At 45.0% G+C, this 23,651-nt stretch overlaps 1 protein-coding gene across 8 annotated transcripts in view; it reads right to left on the reverse strand.

Moving 5' to 3' along the window:
- TMEM131L (transmembrane 131 like) overlaps positions 1–23,651 on the reverse strand; it is a 111,215-nt gene that overhangs the window by 53,632 nt on the left and 33,932 nt on the right. For 7 of the 8 annotated variants that reach the window (XM_061584560.1, XM_061584563.1, XM_061584566.1 and 4 more), the window contains exons 4-6: positions 4,758–4,826; positions 1,938–2,061; positions 744–860 (exon numbers count right to left, since the gene is read on the reverse strand). In XM_061584560.1, coding sequence (XP_061440544.1) covers positions 744–860; positions 1,938–2,061; positions 4,758–4,826 — 310 coding nt within the window. The remainder of the gene's footprint in view (positions 1–743; positions 861–1,937; positions 2,062–4,757; positions 4,827–23,651) is intronic. The other variant, XM_061584564.1, reaches the window with a different exon arrangement.

Raw genomic sequence — 23,651 nt, forward strand, 5'->3', positions numbered from 1 at the left:
TGTACACCATCCTTAAGGTCCTTGGTGAAATGATGAGATATAAATATAACAAACACACAAACAAATGGGATTCTTCAACTCATCGTGCTATGTTCCAGGTCTGGAAGGAGCAGAAAGGGGTTGTATGGTTCACTGCAGTCATCCTGGCTTCAACAATTAATATATGTTGAAATATCACACAGACAATGGCCACAGCCATTTACTTTTCCAATGCAGCCTCTAAAATACACAACAAGAAGCTTAAGACCCTCCTTTATAAAACTGAGGTCCCATTCCCCACACCTGGGTACCTGTTGAACAAGGACTTTCTGGATGTCACTGCACAGAGCTCACACATCTTGCAGAATAAATCATGGTCATGTAGGACTACATCTCCTTTTAAAACTAAGATTTTTAATCATCACAAATTAAAATGGAGTACAAATGTAAATTTTTTTTTTTTTTAAATCGCAGTTTAGTATGCCTCTTTGAAAAGGTGCATGCAGATAGCTGTCTTCAAGTATCAGAACGGGAAGTCATTTACTTGCTCCTTCTCCAACATAAATGTAGAAATATTTTAGGCCAACTGATATCAGTGGAACAGATACCTTAAAGCTTCAGTCTCCTAAAGATCATAATGATCTCTGCAAATATAATTTACTCATGGTCAAGAACTACTGGCAACATTTCCTAGTTTTGCCCACTATTACATCATTTGAAAAACAAGTATCTTCTAAATCTCAAGCTGGTGAATAAAAGATTACCTGATATGAAAATACGCCATGAGATGAGGTATTTATAAATAATGAACTTTCAAAACTGCCTTCTTCTAATGGAAGAAACAGTACTCTGAAATAAATTTTTCCCATTGCTGGAATCACCTACAGATAAAATAAAAGTATCTGATGTTCAATATACTGAATTGCAATAATTACAGACTTGTACATTTTTAAAAACTGGGTCACCATCCACCCATTGGCCTACCAGCCTAAACCTAGACCCCACACCCCCGATCACCTTCCTACACATAGCCTGAAGACCAATATGAAGCTACAATGGGCAGCTATCAGAAACACTGTGCTGGGTTTCTACAGAACACAGCTAAAATGACTGCACTTTCTTCTGAGTCATAAGCAGAGACAGAGGCTGGGGTCAGATGCAACTCTAAATGTCAGGCAACTCTAAACACCACAAGAAGGTGAGCTTTCAGTTATGGTTAGTTGCAAACCATAGTTAGCCATGGCATCCAAACCAAGACAACCACTGTTTGTACTTAAGCCTGGATCTCTTCCTCTCGCACAAGGAGGAAACTGAAAGCATCAACTTTTTGGTTTAAAGTAAGAAGAGTTTATCATTACAGCTAAACAAGGAACTCTCATGAGTTTAAACTATTGTTTCTTGAAACAAGCCAGGATAAGCAACCATAGTTTGATCCTGGCTTGTTTCAACAAATCATAATTTAAACTAACCACAGATTGTTCTTTTGAGATAACCTACACGGGGGGGGGAGAAGCCAGTTAGTTAAAACAGGAGGGGATACCTCCAATCTCTTCTCACAGCCATGCTGGGGGAGAGCAACAAAGAAAAAGAAGAATCTTTTGAGGGAGCAGAAGACCTTTGGAGGATGATGGAGCTGGAAGGGCAAAGATAACTGGCAAGGATGTATTGGGATACAAATGTAACTGAAACTCCAACCAACAAGAGAAAAAGCAACAAACTACTGTGAAAAAAGGAGGCTTTTGGGGGACTCAGTATGTCCCCCCTTTTTTTGCACTGAAAAATATTCATGGGAGAATGTTCAGCTCAGTCCTAGTAGAAATAGATGGGAAGATCAAGAACGAGCTGATGGCTGGTAAAGTGGGGAAGAGAGACCAGTTAGCTAATGCTTTAGGCCAAAGAAAGCATGAAATTCTGGCACTCTGCCTCAGCATAGTTTCCAAAAGTACATCAGCACTCACCCTGCTATGAACAGGAGACACATGAAAATGTCTAGTAGCTGTAAACACTGAATTTACAATAACATCTTTATCCTTACTAGGATTGTAAGCATATAGCATTTTAGCTTTAGGCAGTCCCAGTAACCTAAGGGAAACAAAAAAAGAGAAGTATTATTATTGACAATGAAAAACTGCAATCAATTTTTCACTCCACATGCAAATATATATAGCATTAAAAAGACCCACAATTTTGGCCCATTAGAATTTAAACCAAAGATAACTCTGGAATAGCTCAGACAACACGGTATGGCATGACATGAGCAAACCTCAGCAAAATCTTCCTCTCCTCATTCTCTTCCAGACTTCCTCTTTCACTGGAAGCTTGTTTGGATATAATTGCAAATGGTGGTTTGCACATTGTTTGCGTGTTGCAATTCTGTTTGAAGGGCAACTGCAAACCATCACTTGCCAGTTTGAATGCAATGGCAAACTATGGATTTCCATAAGAGAATGACATGACAGGACGAAAAAACACATGTATTCAAGACTCACTCATGTCATACCAAACCACTAAACCTCAAACCATTAAAAGTGAAAAGGAACCTTTGGGACCTGGAAGTACAGTAGGGCCCTGCTCATACAGCGGGTTACGTTCCAGACCCCCGCTGTAAAGCGAAAACCGCTGTAAATGGCGCCGGGCGGCAAAAAACCACCGTAAAAGCGGAACAAGCGCTGTAAAGTGGGGCCTTTCTACAATTCACAACTGCTGTATTAGCGGAACACTGTAAAGTGAAGCGCTGTAAAGAGGGGCCCTACTGTAGTTGAACAATCTAAGAAGATTAAGAGTTCCCTGTTGCTTTCTTTGTTCTTGCTTTGCCCAAAACTACAACTATAATTAGCAAACGGCTTACTTATACTTTTGTTTCATCATTAAAAATCACAGCCTTTTATGGACCTTATACTTTGCAGTTCGTGTTTTCTTCTTCATGGTCACTCTGAACAAATCAATCTTACCAAGGACTTACAGCCAATATAACCAAGGACAAATAACTTTCTTGAAATTGCAATTATGGATGATAGGAAACAATTTCAGAAATTGGTAGGAGCCAGTCAACATTAGATCTATAAAAGCCTGTTTTATATAAAGTTCACCTTATTGGTTACAGCAGTTGTCAAATTTTCTACTCTGAGGGCTTGAGATGGCTGGAAATTGCTGTAGCTCACCAGTCACAAAATGGTGGTGCAGTGGCACAGTGAGACACAGAATGATGGCCACTGGAGGCAGAGTTTGGCTAAATCAGCTGGCAATTATTGGCAACACTTTCTGATACCTAACCACTTTTTGTAAATTACCAAATTGTTAGCCATAAGCAATTTCCTTGTTGGAAGGAGTTCCGTAAGTCAGCTTTCTTCAAGCCAAGTACAAACATTGACTCTCTAAGTATTGTGACTCTGCTTCCTTATTTTAGAATCTGCTGATCCAGGAGCTCTAAGTTGAGAAAGATTTTTATTCTATATTTTTCCCTCCTGCCAACCCACCCATGTGCATCTCAAAGTGTTTTTACTCATCTCCTGTCATTTGTTCTCACCTTCTCATTTCATTTCAAGCTCAACTTGGACTTCATTTTCACCCATCCAAAGGAGCCATTTTTTTCCATCTCTCCTCCCTTCTTCATTCATTTCTTCCTAAAACAGCTTTACTCTTTTATCCTTTCCTTTCTATTTGTTTGCTTATTATTATATAATAAACATTCACCTTTTAGCTCACTTTCTAATTTCCTTCAACACCTCCCCTGGCCCTTTCCCCTCAAAGAAGAGAGCCCTTCCTCCCCTTCTCCCATCCCCCAAACTACTCTGTATTCCAGTCACCATTATTCAGCACATAAGGAGGTGCTGGTGCTAGTATTGGTCCAACCTATGGGCACTGGTCCCCTGCTATGGCTGGGGTCACCAACCCGTCACCCACGGGCACCATGGTGTCGGCTTGGCTGCTCCTGCCTGTCAGTGTTACTTCACCATGACTACTCTTTCATTTTGTGTTATGCCACCCCCCCCATGGCAGCCATTTTGTGACTGGTGCCCTCATCACACTTTCAAACGTTGAAATGTGCCCTTTGATCCAAGGTTGGCAACATTTGGACTTTGGTATGGCTAGGGGGGCAAGGCAGGGCAGACAAGCAAGGCAGCACTGGGCAGGCTGTGGCACTGAGGCCCATCTGAAAGTGGCTCAAGGCCCGCTGTTTAAGAAACACTGGGTTACAGTAATGCATCTATACAGGTAGAGTAGACAATGGCCCAGTTAAGATGCTTAGTTTAGTTCTATGTGAATAAGCCTGGGCGAACCTCAGGTTCACACATTCCCAATTTCTCTCTCTGGTGCCTCTATGAGGAAAATACTGGAGGTTTCCACTTATCACAGTTTGTCATTACATTTAAACTGGGCCAAACTGTAGTTAGTTGAACCTATGGTTTATAGAAACAAGCCAAGAGCAGAACCCATGGTTTCTATAAATCACAATTTAAACTAACCAGTCTAGATGTTAACAAACTGAGTTGTTTAAACTGGGAACCAGATGATACATTAGAGGACAGGAGCAGTATGTGAACCCAAGAGTCAAATATGTGTATTCCTGTCTTGCAAAACTATGATTCAGTGTTGCATCTGATTTGGACAAGTACTATGTACTCTAAGCTGCCAAGGAACAGGACATAAAACAGAAGGATGGAAGCATTGTATGCAATGACTTATGAGAAGATGGAAGGGAATAAAGACTTTGGGAAAGAACTTGCTCTGACAGGAAATAGCCTTCACTTTATTCTCTAAGAATGCATGATACTCACTGCATTCCAAAATGGAGAACTGAAGGGTGAAACTGAAGGACTCTCCCATTCAACATTTTTGCAGAGAAGCTGAGAATGAAGAGAAGAGTAATTATAGAAACTTACCAGCAAATAAATAAAATGTAACTTAATATATAAAATGTCATCCCATCTGGTTCTTTATGTATTCACGTTGTATCAAAACTGCTAGCCTATACAAATTTTAAAACCCCAAAATGCTACATTTCACTATATTCTATCCATATTCCACCATCCAAATACCACAACCCTTTTCACAAGCGCTCAGATTGTGTGTAGATCAAATTGGCATCTTTCATTTAAGAATTATTAAAATAATGTTTGTACTGAAAATGTAAAAAGAAAAACAAGTATGGTAACACAATTTAAAATTACCTCTATCAAAAACTAGTTAAGCAGTTCTGCTCTAACATATTATGAATTCATATGCATGATCAATTCTCCTAGAAACCTGCAAGCATAAATCTGGAAAACAGGCCTCACAACAGACCTGTTCAGGCACTCAGCTGAATGTGTGAGGATATTAGTGTGTACAGATGCACTGCTCCCAATCCCCACGTCCCTGCCTGCTTCACTCCGATCTTCCTACAGATGGAGCAGGCAGAGATACTGTGTGTACCACTTGACCCTACACCATTTACAGCATGTCTTTGGCTGAATGTGTGAAGAGAGCTAATATATTAAACTAAAAGTTTGTAACAACCATATCAAACACATAAAGGATAACAGAAATAACTGGGATGGGAGAAGGGACAAAATTATTATTATTAAAACTTTTATCCTGCCGTTCCTCCCAGGAGGAGCCTAGGGCAGCAAACGAAGAACAAAACACTAAAAACATCTTAAAACATATTTAAAAAATTGTTATAGACATCTTAAAAAGCAATTCCAAAACAGACAGAAACTGGGATAAGGTCTCTACAGTAGGGCCCTGCTTATACGGCGGGTTAAGGACCAGGCCCCAGCCATAAAGCAGAAATCGCTGTAAAGCGGAACCCATTGACTATAATGGGTTGCATCGCGCAAAAATGATGCAAAAATGCTGCAAAAGCGCAAAATCAGCTTTAAAACGGGGAATTTCCCCTAACTGAAAGCCGCCGCATCAGCAGAACACCAGGAAACGGAACGCCGTAAAGCGGGGCCCTACTGTGCTTAAAAGGCTTGCTGAGAGATAATTAAGTTATCAGCAATGAAAATACCATATACTTAATATGCTCCCCATGACAGCTTAACACATTCACTCCTACAAAATTACATCTAGTTTTGGCAGTTGCCACACCAGCCAAGGGTACATTTCAAAGTATTCCCATATGTCTTGCAACTGAGTATTTGAATTAGTAAGACATAGCCCGAAAATAAATTCTAAACAGAAAAGCATAAAGCAGCACAACTTCCACATAGAATGGACCAAAAAAAAAGTGGAAGAGCTTCCACACAACGTCCTCAAGTACAAAGCCTTGCTTCACAAGCAGCTTCATGACAACTGGGGACAATCATTGTGGACACTGTTCAAAAGCAGGGGACACTAATAGCTTCTCTCAGGTTAACAATAAATGAACTCTGAAAAAAGGCCCAGTTCACACACAATGATAAACCAGGATTCCAATTTAATCAGGGATGGGGAAACGTTTTCCTGTTAAGTTGACCAACAGGAAAAGTTGGTACACGTGACCTCTCTACTACCACTTTGCTCCTCCCTTTTTGCAACAGGAAGGGGAAATAACCCTCTGAATGAGAGGTTCTGGTTTGTTGCTCGCAAACAAGCCTGGATTATAAACCAGCAACAAATCAGGGTTTTGCCTGTGAAAAAATAGAAAAAAATATGATAAATATATTTAAAGCCCATCCTCTGGCCATCCATTTGGTGTACAAAACCTAACATAAGAAAAGTCCTACACGCATGTGTACAGTCTATAATTAACAACACCACTCTGTGTTAAGACTTCATTTAAAAGTCTTACAATTATATCAGGGGTGGGGAACCTTTTTCCTGTCAAGTTGACCAACAGGAAAAGTCCATTTGGGAGCTGTAGCTGATGGGGGGGGGCAGAGTTTAAAGTACTACAGAATTGTATAGTTCTGTGTGTGCATGCATGCACTACTCCATTCTCTACCTCCTTCTCTACCTCTTGCACATGAACTTATAGACTCATGAAGTAGAAGCAATTCCCAGGGTCTAGAGAGCCAAAATATGCACACAGCTTCCAGAGAGCTGAATGACACCACATACTAGAGGTTCCCTATGCAAGATTTAAATAAAGTATAGTACATTTTCACAGAAAGCAAAGGGGCTACTACAGGACCTGTCCTCTTAGTGAGACATACTTTGTTATTGTTATGCATGTAGGGGGGAGAACCATAAGGGATGGGGTTAGCAGTGAGACAAGAGCACACCAACTACAATAATATGTTTAAAAATACTTTGTTATAGAGTTTATTAACTTGTATGTGTTTTTAATTTTTTGTGTGTTTTTAAATTTTGTGTTTTTAAATTGTTTTTTTTGTGTTCTAAAATTTTGTGTTTTTAAATTGTTTTTTGTGTTTTAAAATTTGTATATATGTTTTTAATGTTTTTAACTGCTGTAAACCGCCCAGAGAGCTTTGGCTATGGGGAGGTATATAAATGTAATAAATAAATAAATAGTGTGCGTGCACCCATTATTGATATAAATGCTGACAGATATGTGCTTGTGAGGCTTCAGAGGTTCACATACTTCATGTGCTACTCTGCTTTGTTGTTATGTGCCTTCAAGTCGACCACGACTTAAGGAGACCCTATGAATCAGTGACCTCCAACAGTATCTGTCGTGAACCACCCTGTTCAGATCTTGTAAGTTCAGGTCTGTGGCTTCCTTCATGGAATCAGTCCATCTCTTGTTTGGCCTTCCTCTTTTTCTACTCCCTGCTGTTTTCCCCAGCATTATTGTCTTTTCTAGTGAATCATGTCTTCTCATGATGTGTCCAAAGTAAGACAACCTCAGTTTCATCATTTTAGCTTCAAATGATAGTTCTGGCTTAATTTGTTCTAACACCCAATTTATTTATTTATTTATTACATTTATATACTGCCCTATAGCCAAAGCTCTCTGGGCGGTTTACAGCAATTAAAAACATTAAAACCAAATATACAAATTTTAAAACACAAAAAACAATTTAAAAACACATGCCAAAATGCCTGGGAGAAGAGGAAAGTCTTGACCTGGAGCCAAAAAGATAACAGTGTTAGTGCCAAGCGCACCTCATCACAAAGATCATTCCATAATTTGGGGGCCACCACTGCTCCCTTGTTGCCAGACTCCCAGCTTCCCTCAGAGTAGGCACCCAGAGGAGGGCCTTTGATGTTGAGCATAGTGTATGGGTGGGTTCATGTCGGGAGAGGCGTCCCTTCAGGTATTGTGGTCCTAACCCGTGTAAGGCTTTATAGGTTAAAACCAGCACCTTGAATCAAGCCTGGAAACATACAGGTAGCCAATGCAAGTGGACCAGAATCGGTTTCATATGTTCAAACTGTCTGGTCCCTGTTACCAATCTGGCCGCTGTGTTTTGCACAAGCTGCAGCTTCCAAACCGTCTTCAAAGGCAGCCCCACGTACAGTGCATTGCAGTAATCTAACTTGGAGGTTACCAGAGCATGGACAACTGAAGCCAGGTTATCCCTGTCCAGATAGAGGCATAGCTGGGCCACCAACCGAAGTTGGTAGAAAGCACTCCGTGCCACCGAGGCTACCTGAGCCTCAAGTGACAGAGACAGTTCTAGGAGATCCCCCAGGCTATGAACCTGCTTCTTCAGGGGGAGTGCAACCCCATCCAGGACAGGTTGGACATCCACCATCCGGTCAGAAGAACCACCCACTAGCAGCATCTCAGTCTTGTCTGCATTGATCCTCAGTTTATTAGCCCTCATCCAGTCCATTATCACAGCCAGGCACTGGTTCAGCACATTGACAGCCTCACCTGAAGAAGATGAAAAGGAGAAATAGAGCTGCGTGTCATCAGCATACTGATGGCAACGCACTCTAAAGCTCCAGATGACTGAACCCAATGGTTTCATGTAGATGTTGAACAGCATGGAGGACAGAACTGACCCCTGTGGAACCCCATAATAGAGAGTCCAGGGTGTCGAGCAATGTTCCCCAAGCACCACCTTCTGGAGCTGACCCACCAAGTAGGAACAGAACCACCACCATGCAGTACCTCCCACACCCAACTCAACCAGTCTACCCAGGAGGATGCCATGGTATCGAAAGCCGCTGAGAGATCAAGGAGAATCAACAGAGTCACACTCTCTGTCTCTCTCCCAACAGAGGTCATCATACAGGGCGACCAAGGCTGTTTCTGTGCCAAAACCAGGCCTGAAACCCGACTGAAATGGATCCAGATAATCGGTCTCATCCAAGAGTGTCTGGAGCTGGCCCGCAATCACTCGTTCAAGGACCTTGCCCGGGAATGGAACATTTGCTACCGGCCTATAGTTATTAAGATTTTCTGGGTCCAAAGAGGGTCTCTTCAGGAGTCATCTCACTACTGCCTCTTTCAGGCCGCCAGGGACCACCCCCTCTCGCAGAGAGGCATTAATCATTTCCCTGGCCCAGCCAGCTGTTCCATCCCTGCTAGCTTTTATTAGCCAAGAAGGGCAAGGATCCAGCACAGAAGTGGTTGTACAACCCTGTCCAAGCACCTTGTCAACGTCCTCAAGCTGCACCAACTGAAACTCATCCAAGAAATCAGGACAAGGCTGTGCTCTGGATACCCCACTTGATTCCCCTGCTATAACACTGGAGTCTAAGTCCTGGCGGATGCTAAAGATTTTATCCTGGAAGTGCCTAGCAAATTCATTACAGCGGGCCTCAGATGGTTCTACCATGTCCTTGGGGCCAGCATGTAATAGCCCCTAGACAATTCGGAAGAGCTCCGCTGGGCGGCAGATTGATGATTAGATAGTGGCAGCAAAATATTGTTGTTTTGCTGCCCTCACTGCCCCTAAATACAGCTTACTACAGGCACTTACCAATGTGTAATTGCATCCACCAGGAGTTTATCTCCATCTGCACTCAAGCCGTCTCCTATATTGTTTCATCGCTCTCAACTCTGGAGTATACCATGGAGCCGTACGAGCTTTACACAAGAGAGGGCGCTCAGGAGCAATCATGTCAGCCACCCATGTCATTTCTTTATTCCACAGTTCAACCAGGGTTTCGATAGGAATGCCAGCCCTATCAGCCGGAAAACTCCCCAGAGCCCTTTGGAAACCATCCTGATCCATTAGTGTCTGGGGGTGGACCAACTTAATAGGTCCCCCACCTTGCAGAGGGGAAAAGCCGCTGTAAGTCTAAACTTCAGCAAGCAGTGATCTGTCCATGACAGAGGGACTGATGTAAGGCCCCCCACATTCAGATCACCGTCTCCATGTCCAGTTGCAAAAACCAAGTCTAGAGTATGCCCTGCTACATGTATTGGGCCAATGGCATACTGGGACAGTCCCAAGGTTGTCATGGAAACCATGAAATCCTGAGCCGCTCTGGAAAAGGTGGCCTCGGCATGGATGTTGACATCCCCCAGAACCTAGTCCGGGGATCTCAACAGTACACCCGAGACCATCTCCGTCAGCTCAGCCAGGGAGTCTGTTGGGCAGCGGGGTGGGTGGTACACCAACAGAATCCCCAGTCTGTCCCGCTGACCCAACACAAGGTGCAAACACTCCAGACCAGTAGTCACATCGACAGGATGCTTGCAGAGGAAGATGGAGCTCCTATAGACCACAGCAAAAACCCCTCCCCAACCCTCAGGTCTCCCTGATGCTGAACCAGGTACCCTGGCAGATGTAGCTGGGAGAGACTGACTGCTTCCTGCTCACCCACTCAGGTCTCGGTTATACATGCCAGATCGACTGCCTCATCCACAAGTCATGAATGAGGGAGATCTTATTATACTCTGATCTGGCATTTAGGAGCAGCATCCGGAGGTCTGAGAGCTGGCTGATAGGGCAACTAACAGACCTGCAGGTGTGGGGAGGACTGGAACAAGGCACAGTCGTTAACTGTCTGGGCCGCATTCTCCTTACCTGGCAAGTCCTCCTCACAATGCCATATCTCCCTCTACCTGTCACTACACTAATGGGGGCCCCCTCAAGTCTCCCCGCTTAGCTCTGAGTCCTCTCTCCCAGGCACATAACTCAAGACCTGAAAGTCCCACAAAAAGCCAGGAAATCTACAAAGCAGGAACCACCTCAGCCAGCCAGCTTATGTATCCCCTCCAGAGAAGGGACAGGTGGACGAAATCCTGGTCCTGCAAGGCGTGACAACCTGCAGAGCAGAAGGGAGAGGGTGGTGGTGGTAGCTGAGCAGCCGCAGCAAGCAAGCAAGCAGGCAGCCACAGCAGATAGCTCTCCCTCTTCCCTTGGCGATGGTAGTTCCCTTCTTCCTGCAGGCACTGGGTCTTTTTCACAGTCCATGGTATGCGCAAAGCTCTCCTCCAACACCACATTTCAAATGAGTTTTTTCTCTTGTCTGCTTCTTTCACTGTCCAACTTTCACATCCATACATAGAGATCAGAAATGCCATGGTCTGAATGATCCTGACTTTAGTGTTCAGTGATACATCTTTGCATTTGAGGACCTTTCCTAGTTCTTTCATAGCTACCCTCCCCAGTCCTAGCCTTCTTCCGATTTCTTGACTATTGTCTCCATTTTGGTTAATGACTGTGCCGAGGTATTGATAATCCTTGACAAGTTCAATGTCCTCATTGTCAACTTTAAAGTTACATTTTTAATGTTTATTGGTATACTTTTATTCATCCCTCCTTCTGCTGTTCAATAATAATGTTCATAATAATAATGACAGTAAAAGAGACCAAGACGGCAATCCTATGCACGCTTTTTTGGGATAAGCCCCAGTGAATATAAGCCCCAGTGAATATAAGCCCCAGTGAATATAATGTGGGCTTACTTCTGAGTAAATATGCATAGGATTGCATTAGTTTTTAAAACAGGTTCTCACAAATGCTGCAATTATGTATCCCCGAATCAAAAAAAAAAAAAGTTCCATGGTGTAACAAATTCTTTGCTTTCTAAAATGTCAATAAATAAAATCATTTTTAGAAAACAAGAAGCAACACATACATTCGTCTGGTTATTTTTATCTGTAGTGGGGAAATCTTTCTTGCCAAGTTCTCAGAGGTTTTATATTTCAGGTTAAAAAAAAGTACACTTTAAAAAAGCATAGAGCCTATCCAAAAATTTACACAGGAGCCTGAACCTAGTTTTAATCACAACAGACACAATGCCAAAGACAACACAAGTTACTGCATGCCTAGGTTTGTAGTTTTCCCAGTTCTCTCCCATGTTACACAAGGCCTGTTTCACACACACAAGACTATTTCTGCATATGGAGCAGCTTATCAGGATAGCAGCCTACAGAGGATGCAAACAACAGAGAAACATTGCCTTATTATTATTAATTTATTGCTACTTCCACCCATCAATTTAAAAAGAGAGAGACAGACCACGGAAAGGATAGTTTAGGAACCACTTGTTCAAGATTAAGAGAAATGGACTAGAGAATTCATTTATCCTGTGCTAAGATTTCATAACATTTAAAGTGACAGTCAATGCTGTTTTCCATGTACTTCCCCTAGAGGACCATTACAGAAAAATAAGGCTGAAAACAGGAGCAATTTAGTTTATGATACTGGAAAACCTGAAAGAGAACACCTTGCCTCTGCAAAAGAGCATAAGCAGAGACAGAAAGGCACTTTAGCTCAATGGTTCCCGACCTGGGGGCCATGACCCACAGGGCCTCCCGCAAAGTCATCTCGGTGGGCCGTGAACTGTAAATAAACGAATTAGTTATTTTAAAAAAATATGCAGATGCTGTCTGTTCCCCACTGCCACTGCAGGCGACACCTCCTCCTTGCTCCAAACAAGAGGGGAGGACTTTTGCTGAAGTGGCAGAGTATATTTCAGGTACATCGAGGGCAGGTGTCTGCCTATAAAACACATGGCAGACACTGAAGGAGGCTGAGGGTGGAGGTACCAGGAAGAGGTGATTACTATTGCCGACTCCTGTCTCCTCGCGCTGCCATTGCTGACAACGCCCTTGCCCAGAATGAGAGGAGAGGGCTTTTCATGAAGCAAAAAGAAGCAAGGCTGCAAGAAAAGGCTGCTTTTCCCCTTCCTTCCTGGCAGCCGGCCTGCCTGCCTTTCTTTGGCTCCTGCTTCACTGCCACCTCCTTTTAAAAATTATTCTTTTGCAAGGCCACCCAGATCTCATCTTCAGCCCAGACAGAGCCAAGAAGCAGCGAGGAAGCGCAGGACTTGCTCACCCTCCATTTCTGAGACTAAGTGTGTGTGCCAGTGTCCCTCCTTTCTTTCACTTACACTCTGCCCCCCTAATCTCTCTCTCCAAGATGCTGCAGCAGTTGAGAGCTTCCCACCTCCCACGTGCCCAAATGTATGCACGCCTGCAGATGCTTGCAGGAGGGGCAGGTGTGTTTGTCTGTGTATGTGCTGATCTGTCTTCTGCTCCACTTTCATTCTCTAAGTGCACGCTAACCAAGTCATCAGTTCTGATGATTATCCTAAGGCCTAAACGCATTAAACCCCCTCCTCAATCTGTGCACCTTGTTGTCTGCAGTCCACAGTCTAGCATCCCCATCACCAACACATTGCTGCTTCTTGATTATTATTTTTTTTTAAATAAAAAAATCTCAACAGGTTGGCTGAGGCTGGGATACTGGTACTGCAGCAGAAATGTATGTATTTAATTATTATTGCATTTATATCCCACCTTTCCTCCAAGTTGCTCTAGGTGGTGCATATGGTCCCCCCCTTTCCATTTTACCCTTATACCAGCCCTGTGAGATAGGTCAAGCTGAGAGACTATTTGGTCCAAGGTCACCCAGTGGGCTTCCTGCCTGTGTGGGGATTTGAAACTCGTTCTTAGTCCAACACTGTAATCCACTGGTTTTGGAAGACAGGACTGTACATCTTCAGACTATGTTGGGGGGAGGGAAGGGGATACCAATTTGATTGGATCTTTGCATTAAGAAAAGAAAGCAACACCTCCCTGTCTGCAGGATGCTTTTAATGGAAAGGGATATTTGGAGATATGATTTTGTCATGCACCATTTTTTCAATTAACAGAGACTAAAATTAAAATTAGCATGGGGGTCACAAAATTTGTTGAGCTTACAAAGGGGGTCTCATACTCATAAAAGTTGGGAATCGCTGCTTTAGCTCTAATCTTCCAAGTAACTGCCACTCTTTTCCAGGTGTCAAACCATTCACTAGGGATAAGGCTGACTTATTCCTCTTTATGAGTGAATAGGACAGCAAACACAGAAGGAAATTTGCATGCATAAGATCTGGGGATTTTGACTATATTTACTGAGGAAGAGATCTTGGTTCTTGAATAATGGATAGGTTTTGTGAGCCTGCAGGCAGACACCTGTTTACTTTTATCTCTGTATAGCACCTAATATACCCTCTAGGTACATTTATAAATACTAGACTGAAATCTAAACAATGGTAAATTTCAAGTACACCCTTTATTAGTGCCAACATGGAGTAAGAGATCAGAATCAAACCAGCCACCCACATTCTTCAACCTACCCAACATTGTGTGTGTTAGACATCATGTTAGAATGGAGACTTACATGCGTAGACCAACTTATGCAGGCCTTAATCAATGCAATTTGTACAGTTCCGCCCCTGATATTAGGAGATTTTATATTTAAATCTCTATTAGCCCCTGATCTGTGAATACAGCCATCTGTTCTAATATGCACACGTCAGTTGGAAGAACGGTCTGGCATAGGCACTATGTAGTCGATGTGGTTTCTAATATTAACAAAATGTGCTTCTAGACAAAATGTGAATGCTTTTTGTTAATGCTTTATTAGTGCTGGCCCTCTTCTGTGGCAATTGCACATTATCTACTCCCCACACATGAACAAAAAAAAAGTCATTATTTTCTTCATCACCTGGAGGCTGGAAGCCAAGCCACAACCATGCAATAGAAAACCCCGAGTCAAGTGAGGGGGCACACCACACACATACATACCCCTAAAAGGGAGACATTAGAAGGATTTGAGGGAATTGGATGTTCTGAGATTCAGCAAGAAGGGAAGAACATATATTTGTTTTTAATGTTTTTAGTTACTGTAAACCGCCCAGAGAGCTTCGGCTATGGGGTGGTATACAAATACAATAAATAAATAAGAACTCTCTTTTATTTCCACCAGCAAAACAGTCACCCAAGTTTGTGATAGTAACTACAGTGCCTTTTCTGGACTGCCGAGCTTCTCCTAACACTAGAGAGGAGCAACTACCCAATATCCCTCCACCCTCCTGGCTCCAGGCATGCTTTACTGCCATGCCCCAAACTTCCTTCCCAACCTCTCTCCTTCCCAGCTCCAACATAAGACTGCAAGTGCAGGTATCTCTGAATGCCTATCATGAGGTTGAAAGCTAGAGGGCAGCCTGGCTGGCAGGCAGGCAGACAAAAAAAACTTGGATCAATGCTGCTCAGAAGTACCAAGCAGGCACTGTTGCTGGGCTGAGGGGAAAGGATCAAGCAGCTCTCTCTTCCTTCTCTCACAGGATCTGGTCACCACTTTCTCACTACCTGCAATCCTGCTGCTACTCTGATGACATTTTTTAATAAAAACATATGGGCATCCATGCACATCAGCAGTGGTACACAGAGAAATATTTTTAAAAAACAAGATGTACAAGGCAGGTGCGGTAATCACAGGATTTCCCACACCCAGACACCTTATCGGTTTTACTCATGCAAGAATAAAGAAAGATGGTGGTGAAGTCACTGGCATGGAATTGTGTTTCCAACAGAAACAAACCTGTGATTGACAAGCACCTTAAAAATATAAAAACAGGACCTGAATGGGCCAACATATGAAAGCAACTGTTTGCGAGAATGTTACCTGGATTCTCTGTAAAAATACGTCAGCAAATAGTGCCAAATAATGAAAAAATGCTAATGTGGAAGCACTCTGTTTTGGAACACTCTAAACTTAGCAGAAAGAGAGACAAAGTAATGTCAGCAGGTGCCCACACACATAATTCTCTGGCTAATCATATTAGCAGTGAAATGAATACAAATCCAAAGGAAAGGAGCAGAAATTCAGAACTGAGAAACACAAGAGACAGAAGAGTTAAAAATACATTGCATTGACAAAACAGTATGTTTAATATTAATTAGGGTTTGTATTGACATTAAAGTTAATTTTGCTTAAATATTCTCAGTAGTCTGAGTTAGGCAGAACTTTCTGCCAATTCAAAACAGAGCTTTAATGTTTTACTTTCATGTATATGTGTTTTCCACAGTAGTCTTTATGAACATAAAATCTCATCTCTTAACACAAACTGGAAGATAGAAAGAAGAAATAGCTGCAAACCAATAGGAAGTCAGCACACTTGTTAAAAGTGTCATTATATCCAATCAGAAGTTAGCTTGTATCTCAAAAGAAATTGGGAGACTAAAAGGTAAAATGTAGTTTCAAAGAAATAGGAAGTTAACACACTTGTTAAAATTTTAATTATATCCAGCTACACATTTTTGTTTCTCTGCTAATGCAATCCCATTTTCACCTTTTCAGAAGAATGTAAATTAGGCCATGAAACATTACATAATCTAAAAGATAATGGATCTGCAAAGTCAGGTAGAATAATTTAATCATTAACATCTACAGTCTTATAATAAATCTCATTATAAACTTTGCTTTCAGTTTAAAAAGATAATCTGGACCCTTCAGTTTCTCAATAAATGAAATACTACAGCCTCAAGAAATTCCAAAATACAACTTTGTACTGACAGTCCATAATGACCATGCAAAGCTTTCTAATATTTGCAGTTGAGGGGTGAAATAAAACACAGAGACGTCAGCTTGGGTTGAACAAGGGCCACTTTATTTACATTATAGAACAAAACCCAATTTAAAGTGACCTGCAGAGGAAAATCTAGGTGCGGGAACTGTCTATAAGCAAGTAGCTTGCCATACAGCTCTCGGGCGACCAGCCCCTGCTGGGGCAAGGGCAAGCCCATCTGCTTACCCTTTACCCCAGCCACACCCTGCAGGTGAGTAGGGGGGCCTTCCCACATCATCCCCACCCAGGGCCGTATAACCCCTGGGTAGATGAGGATAAGTTGGCCCCAGAAGCAGCCCATATCCTGCCCTAGAGCCGTAAAGCCCTGAGAGACAGGCCTCTGGAACCGCCAATCACCTCCAAAGGTGCCTAAGGGGGCCACCTCACTGTCCTTACCTATTTCCCTTCCCGCACCTTCCCGCCACAAAAGGGGGACAAATCTCTATTTAGTCCCCCTTTACCCCACTGCCGAGAAACATCTCTCGCAGACACCCCTGCAGGTCGCCCAAAATAAGTCGTTACCTGCATGAGACAGGTGAACGCCATCGGCCCTGTACAGTTCACCCTTCCAGTGCTGAATGCGGGGATGCGGAATGGCCAACCCCCCCTGCCCAAGAAGAGCCCACCGAATTTGCCGGTTGACCTTCCATGCATGATCAATTCCAGCTGGATCCCATATGCCGCGCCGTGTCTGACCACATCAGACGCACCAAAGGCCAACGCTGCCTTATCACTTGCATGTCCTTACATGCCTGTATGCTGAGGGCCTTGCCCTGCTTCACGCCGCGGTCATTACCACCGAGGTGGATGACCATTGCCTGCAGAAATATCTGCACCACACCTTGCTGGAACAGAGCGGGTAGGAGCCATTCCCCATGCATTCCTTGCCGGTCCAGCCACTGCACAACAGCCCCTCTACTGAGGCCCAACTGCGAGGCCATGCTCGAATTCGCTGCCCTCCAGGGTGCCCGGAAGACCATGCTGTGGCCGCATATTATGATGTGCATCTGCTCCATCCCTGTCCAGCAACCTGTCAAAACAATGAAGATTGTGAGGCCGCTACATTCCCTTGCCCTCTAAAAGTGGGGAATATAGCCCTTGTACGCATCAGAGGACCAAAGTCCCACGCCCTGTACCAGTGCCTGTGGGAAACTAAAACCTGCTGCCGTAAAAGCAGCCCCAATTCGAGATGAATAGGTTCCAACTGTAAGGTGTCGTACCCCAGCCCTTACAATGCTCGTTCGTGAGGCTGCCGCATCCCCCTGCCCTCTAAAAGGGGGGAATATAGCCATTATATGCATCAGAGGCCCAAAGTCCCACATCCTGTACCAGTGCCGGGAGGAAACCAAAAACATGCTGCCATAGAAGCAGCTCCCATTTTAATTGCATAGGTTCCAGACTGGAAGGGGTCATACCCCAGCCCCTGCAATGCTTGTTTTGTTAACGCCAAAACTGGTATTGTTGACCCAGACAGGCATATATGGCCTATAGCTAGGGGTTCCAGATTAGCCTGGGTGAATAAATATCCTTCGGCAGAGGTACACCTCTGGTCCGTTCTAGACCTTCCACGTTGAGCAAGCATAACCCCCCCTCCCTGGAAACATCAAAACTGGAGGGCATGGCCTATAGCTAGGGGGTCCATATTAGCCTGGGTGAATAAATATCCTTCGGCAGAGGTACACCTCTGGTCCATTCTAGACCTTCCACGTTGAGCAAGCATAACCCCCCCTCCCTGGAAACATCAAAACTGGAGGGCATGTCGAGAGAGGTCTCACATAGAGCCAGCCACCACCTCTTTTCTCCTGGAAGCCTCAAAACAGTGTATGAGCCACTGCCTGGAATAGCTTGGGTCTTCACTGAAGGAACAGACCGTTTCCCACTGGTCCACTACACCCATAAAATGTCCAGCGAGAAGGGTCGATGGGGATAGGGAAAAAACCGCCAGCCTGGCTAAGAAAGCTTACCTCTAAGTGTTCCCACTGCCATGCCCCTTCTCATGCCGTGCCGTCTATCAGGAATATCAGCAGGTGAGTCACCGGAAAGGCCACTCTGGCATATAGCCCTTGCCGGCCCAGAATTCCTGAATACCTGTTTCTGGAAGCTGGCGAGCATGCTGGGGGCAATGTAACCCATTGAATCCAAGGGAATTCCAGCGCGCAGCTCACAGGATTAGCCCCCCTTCACACTGCCCCTGCTGCCCTATTCTGCATTCTGATAGCTGGTAATCATGCTAGGGCAATAGATAGGCTTATGGCCTTCTCTGACTCCCTGCATAAACTTCTCCCAGAACAACGGGACAGGCAAGGGCCATGAATTCTAGTGTTCCTAATTATAAGAGAGTTATGAGACCCGACCCCAGGCCATGAGCTCTTCTGTCCAAAAGTCGCCTTCCAACCCCGGAAAAGAGTTAATGAAAGGTAACATTCATAGTTAAAACCCCTTCCTGAATCCAGGCTTGCAACCGCAGGAAAGGGAACCACACGGCCAGGTCGGTGCATAAGGCAGCCATAACCCTGAATTCGTAGTATGGGTGTTCAAGCCCCATCGTAGCATAATAACCCCATTAAAAGACCCCTAACATCAAGAGGGCCAAAAGGAAACACTTCATGGTCCCAATCCAGGATCTCATCTGGGATGGTTCAAGCTTGCCCCTGTGCAGCTTTCAGCCCTGGGCAAGAGTCAATCTTGTTACAGAAATGTGAACACCGGGGCAGGATCCTTCATACTATAAGCTGAAACCTCAGGTGCTAACATGCCTCTCACAAGCTGCCATACCTATGAACATCCACTCAGACAGATAGTGCCCCACTGCTTAGGAGCCCACTTGTCTCCTGACTGCCCCCTCACGGAAGGCTCTGAAGCACTCCATGCGTGCAGCTCACTGATCCTAGACTAACTAGTGTGGACCCCTCACTGCCTGCCCCTTTGAATAAGACTGGCGTGACCAAGTGTACTTCTGTACATTCTGACCACAGCTGTTATTGCCATGACTAAACGGGGTGAAGATTGTAGGCCATGAGGGCCAGCCGTGAGTTGGAGGCCATGAAGGCCAGCCAGGAGTTGGGGTATGAGACTGGGAAACAAAAGGCAAACCATAACATAACAAACCTCCCCTTAAACCGGGTAGCCTGCTAACCTAGTTCATAGTACCCGGAGTCTAACTGGGGGACACCTGTCCCTAAGCAGCCGGTGGCTCCTTCTTACCCTTTTGAAGGCCTCTTGCCTCCTATCTCCCTGTGATGCTGCAGCAAAAAGGGCAAACGCGGTTTTGGGCTGCACAAACAGAGCTATAGCTTCCAGGTCGAGGGAAGCAATAGTCCCACTATATTCTGCATTAGTCAGGCTTCATCTGCGTTCAGTTCTGGGCGCCTCATTTTAAGAAAGATATAGACAAGTTAGGGCGGGTTCAGAAGAAGGCAACGAGGATGAAGAGAAGGCTGAGGGGTGACATGATTGCACTCTTTAAGTACCTGAAGGGTTGTCACATAGAGGAGGGTACAGATTTGTTCTCTGCTGCCCCAGAGGGTAGGACAAGATCTACTGGTTTTAAGTTGCAGGAGCGTAGATTCAGATTGGACAGTAGAAGGAACTTCATGACAGTAAAGGCAGTTCGGCAATGGAACCGACTGCCTAGGGAGGTGGCGGGATCCCCTTCGCTGGATGTCTTCAAGCAGAGGCTGGACAGCTATCTGCGGGAGATGCTCTAGCTGTGGATTTCCTGCTGTGAGCAGGGGGTTGGACTCGATGGCCTATAAGGCCCCTTCCCACTCTATGATTCTATGGTGCTAGCATCAACCCTTTTTTCCCAGGGATTGGCACTGTAAGGCAGCTGCTAAGATCTCACTGCCTCAGGTAAACTCACAGACACTACTTGGGAGCAGCAGCTCCTTGGAGTTACAAGCCCCATTGCGTGGGTGGGTGGTTGTCTGCTATGCCTCCCCCCCCACTTTGTGCCATGCACAGCAACACCTCCTTCTCAGAAGTCCGGCGGCACAGGGCAATTGCTGCTCTCGCGCCTCAGAAAGTGAGTAGTGTTGCAAGGAGCAGTAGCCACTGCCTCCAGTGCCACGCCTGCCCTCTTGCTCTAGGCCTGCCTGTGTAACAGCAAGGATGAGGAGCACTGAACTGCCACGGAAGACAATGCAAATGAGGAGGAGGTGGCGGCAACTGATCTTGCCTCTGCCCCCCCCTCTAATTGGCATGGCAAAGAGAACTTGGAACAAAGGGGCATCTAGAGAGAAAGGAGGCAGGGGAAAAGAGTATAACCCCAGACAGCACATGCTGAGGACTAGGACCTATGCTGCTGCCAGAGATCAGCCTCTGCCTGTTCACTTGTTTTCCCTTGTACGTTTTGTCTCAGGTTCTACAAATGCTAGAAACGTACTATTTTTATTTTTATTTTTATTTTTTAAATGAAAGCTGGGAGCATTATTCACTCAGGAAGGAACAAGTGCCCCCTTGGCCTCTCCATTGGGGACGCCCATGGTTCACGACCTGCTTGCGAGCTTCCCATACAGGGCATTTGGTTGGCCATTTTGAGAACAGAGCCCTGGACTAGGTAGGCCTCTGGCCTGATCCAGCAGGGCTCCTGTTATACCCACTGTCGCCCTGGATGGCGCCTCTGCCACTCTCTACTTATGGCCGCCCATGGTGGCCCCTCCCTGCTCCTTGCCCCCACCGCCGCTGGGGGTGGGCATCTCCCCCCCGCTTTGGGGGCCTTTCCTTTCCCTTTTGGCCCCCCTTTGTCCTTTCTTGGGTGGCATATCTAGTTGATTTGGGTCTCCCTGGCCCAACCCTGTCTAGAGAGGGAGATTGGGGCCCCGCTTACAAACGACGTGATTTCAAAACGTTGTGAAGGGGCCCGCCTGCTTATTCTATACCCCCTCCCGGCACCCAATTATCCAGGGGGGGAGCCTAATTGACCTGCACGCGGCAAGGGTTGATGGTTGGGGTCATGCACCACCTACCCCCGCGTTAATTAAAATTAAAATTTAAAAATTGCCAGCCAAAGGCCGTCTCGCCTGGTCCTCGCCGCTGCTGGCTCCGATCCTGCACTGCTGCCTCGTAGTGACTGCACTGCCGCCGCTGCCGCCGCAGGGCCTCCCAAGGCCAGAAGCCTCGCCCCGTAGGCCTTGGTGCCAGCCACCAAGCCTCGCTATGCGCCACCTCGCCACCGCTGCCTCCCTGTCTCCCGATGAGGCTGGGGGGGGGCTCGCCGCCGCACAGTCAGCCTGGCCTCAGAAAGCCTCTGGAGGCACACGTGCGCCGGCAAAGGAGCCACGCCGCGCCGAAGCCGTCGAGCAGCAGAAGAGGAAGGTGGAAGGGGCGGATGGACTCAAATAGTCCTATAGACCCCACCCCTTACACTGCACGTCGCGCTGACGTCACGGGCGCGACGTGCGACATTGCCCCATTAACAGATGGGGACAGCGTCTTCACCCCCACCTGCAATCATGCCCCGCTCGTCAGCTGCGCGGCGAGCGGAGCTTCGTATCTGATATATGCTAGCATGAAGAAGTAAATCACCTCCCTTCCCCTGAAACTTTCCTAAAAAGGAAAAACAACCAAATATAAACCTAAATAAATACTGAAATATGCAGAGCCAAGCCTTGTGAACTTGCAAATTCTCATGTGGTTTATACATTTCATATATCTCAGCCTCATCAAAAAGCAGTGTGCCATTTTAAATGTCATGCAAGATTAAAAATTCAGCAACAACTGGACTGTACAGAATAAAAAGAACATCAGCAAATGTTACATTCAAGAGCAGTGTGATGCTCTCTCAAACATCTTCAGTATGAATCTTAAAAACAGGAAGCAAGAGTTACATGTGGTTGCGAGCATGGCATTTGTTTTTGGGAAATTCATGCTACAAATGTCAAATCAGCTTTGAACAGTTCACTGGATAGCCTTAGTCTCTCCTTCAATTTCAGGATCCCATCTGGGATGAGGGCCGGCCCTATTAGAAACCACACTGAGCCATTATCTTACGACAGGGGTTGGGAGTGGCAACAGAAACAACACATTACTACTGACTGGCTGGGTGCTCAAAATCCACTCCAACACCCAGCCAAGCTATGGAACGTCCCACACCACTCCTTTCCCACCAGCTACCTGGTGGGTGCTCAGTGGACAGGCTAAAACCCTACAGGCTGAGTTATGGAGCACCTCTGATGGGTGCTCTTACTTTTCTGATTGAAGTGCAGCTGCACACTTAACAACAGTTGCCACTAAAGCCAGGCCACACAGGAAACAGGCCTTACACAGGCCTCCCCTTAAGTCTCAATAGACCAAGCCTCATAATACTGTGCCACAGGCTTGGAGAAGTCTCACAAAACCTGGAGTGGCTGTGGCAAATAGCAGCTGGTGGTAGCATAGTCTACTTCAAGCAGTAAAATAGCTTGGGCTGGCCCTGTTTGGCATATGAATATAATGCCTGGCTACTTTACAGAGTTGTTTTAAGGACTATCAAGAGAGCATAGTGAAGAGCATTACGAACACTTTTGATATTTTTTCTTACTGATTAAAAAAACTTTAGTTTTTGTTATCTTATTTGGCATATTTCAGCTATTCATTAAGTCATCTGACTGTGGAACAGATTAAGTGTTAAGTATTTACACAGTGATTTAACAGAATAAATCACATGCAACTTTATCTCCCAGAGTTGTTTGTGAAATCACTATTCACTCAAACCAGTGATATTTTACAAGCATATGTATGTGTGTCATATAACAATCAATACCAGGGTGGGGTGTTTCATTGTGCACACAGAACTTCGCAATAAATTTCGATGGAGAGGCAGTTCTAGGCTTATTCTTTGTGCATGCAGAGCTGCTACCCTGAAGCAAAACTCTACTCCAGGAGCACCTACAGAAACACAAACACTGCTACAGGTGTTAATTAACTCAAGCAACGCTAGGATATTTGAGTTATTTCATGCTGTTGTGGAGTAGCCACTGTGCACATGTTTGCATATGTTTCAGCTTTAACATGAT

This window comes from Rhineura floridana, chromosome 9, assembly GCF_030035675.1.
Source record: "Rhineura floridana isolate rRhiFlo1 chromosome 9, rRhiFlo1.hap2, whole genome shotgun sequence".
NCBI lineage: Eukaryota > Metazoa > Chordata > Lepidosauria > Squamata > Rhineuridae > Rhineura > Rhineura floridana.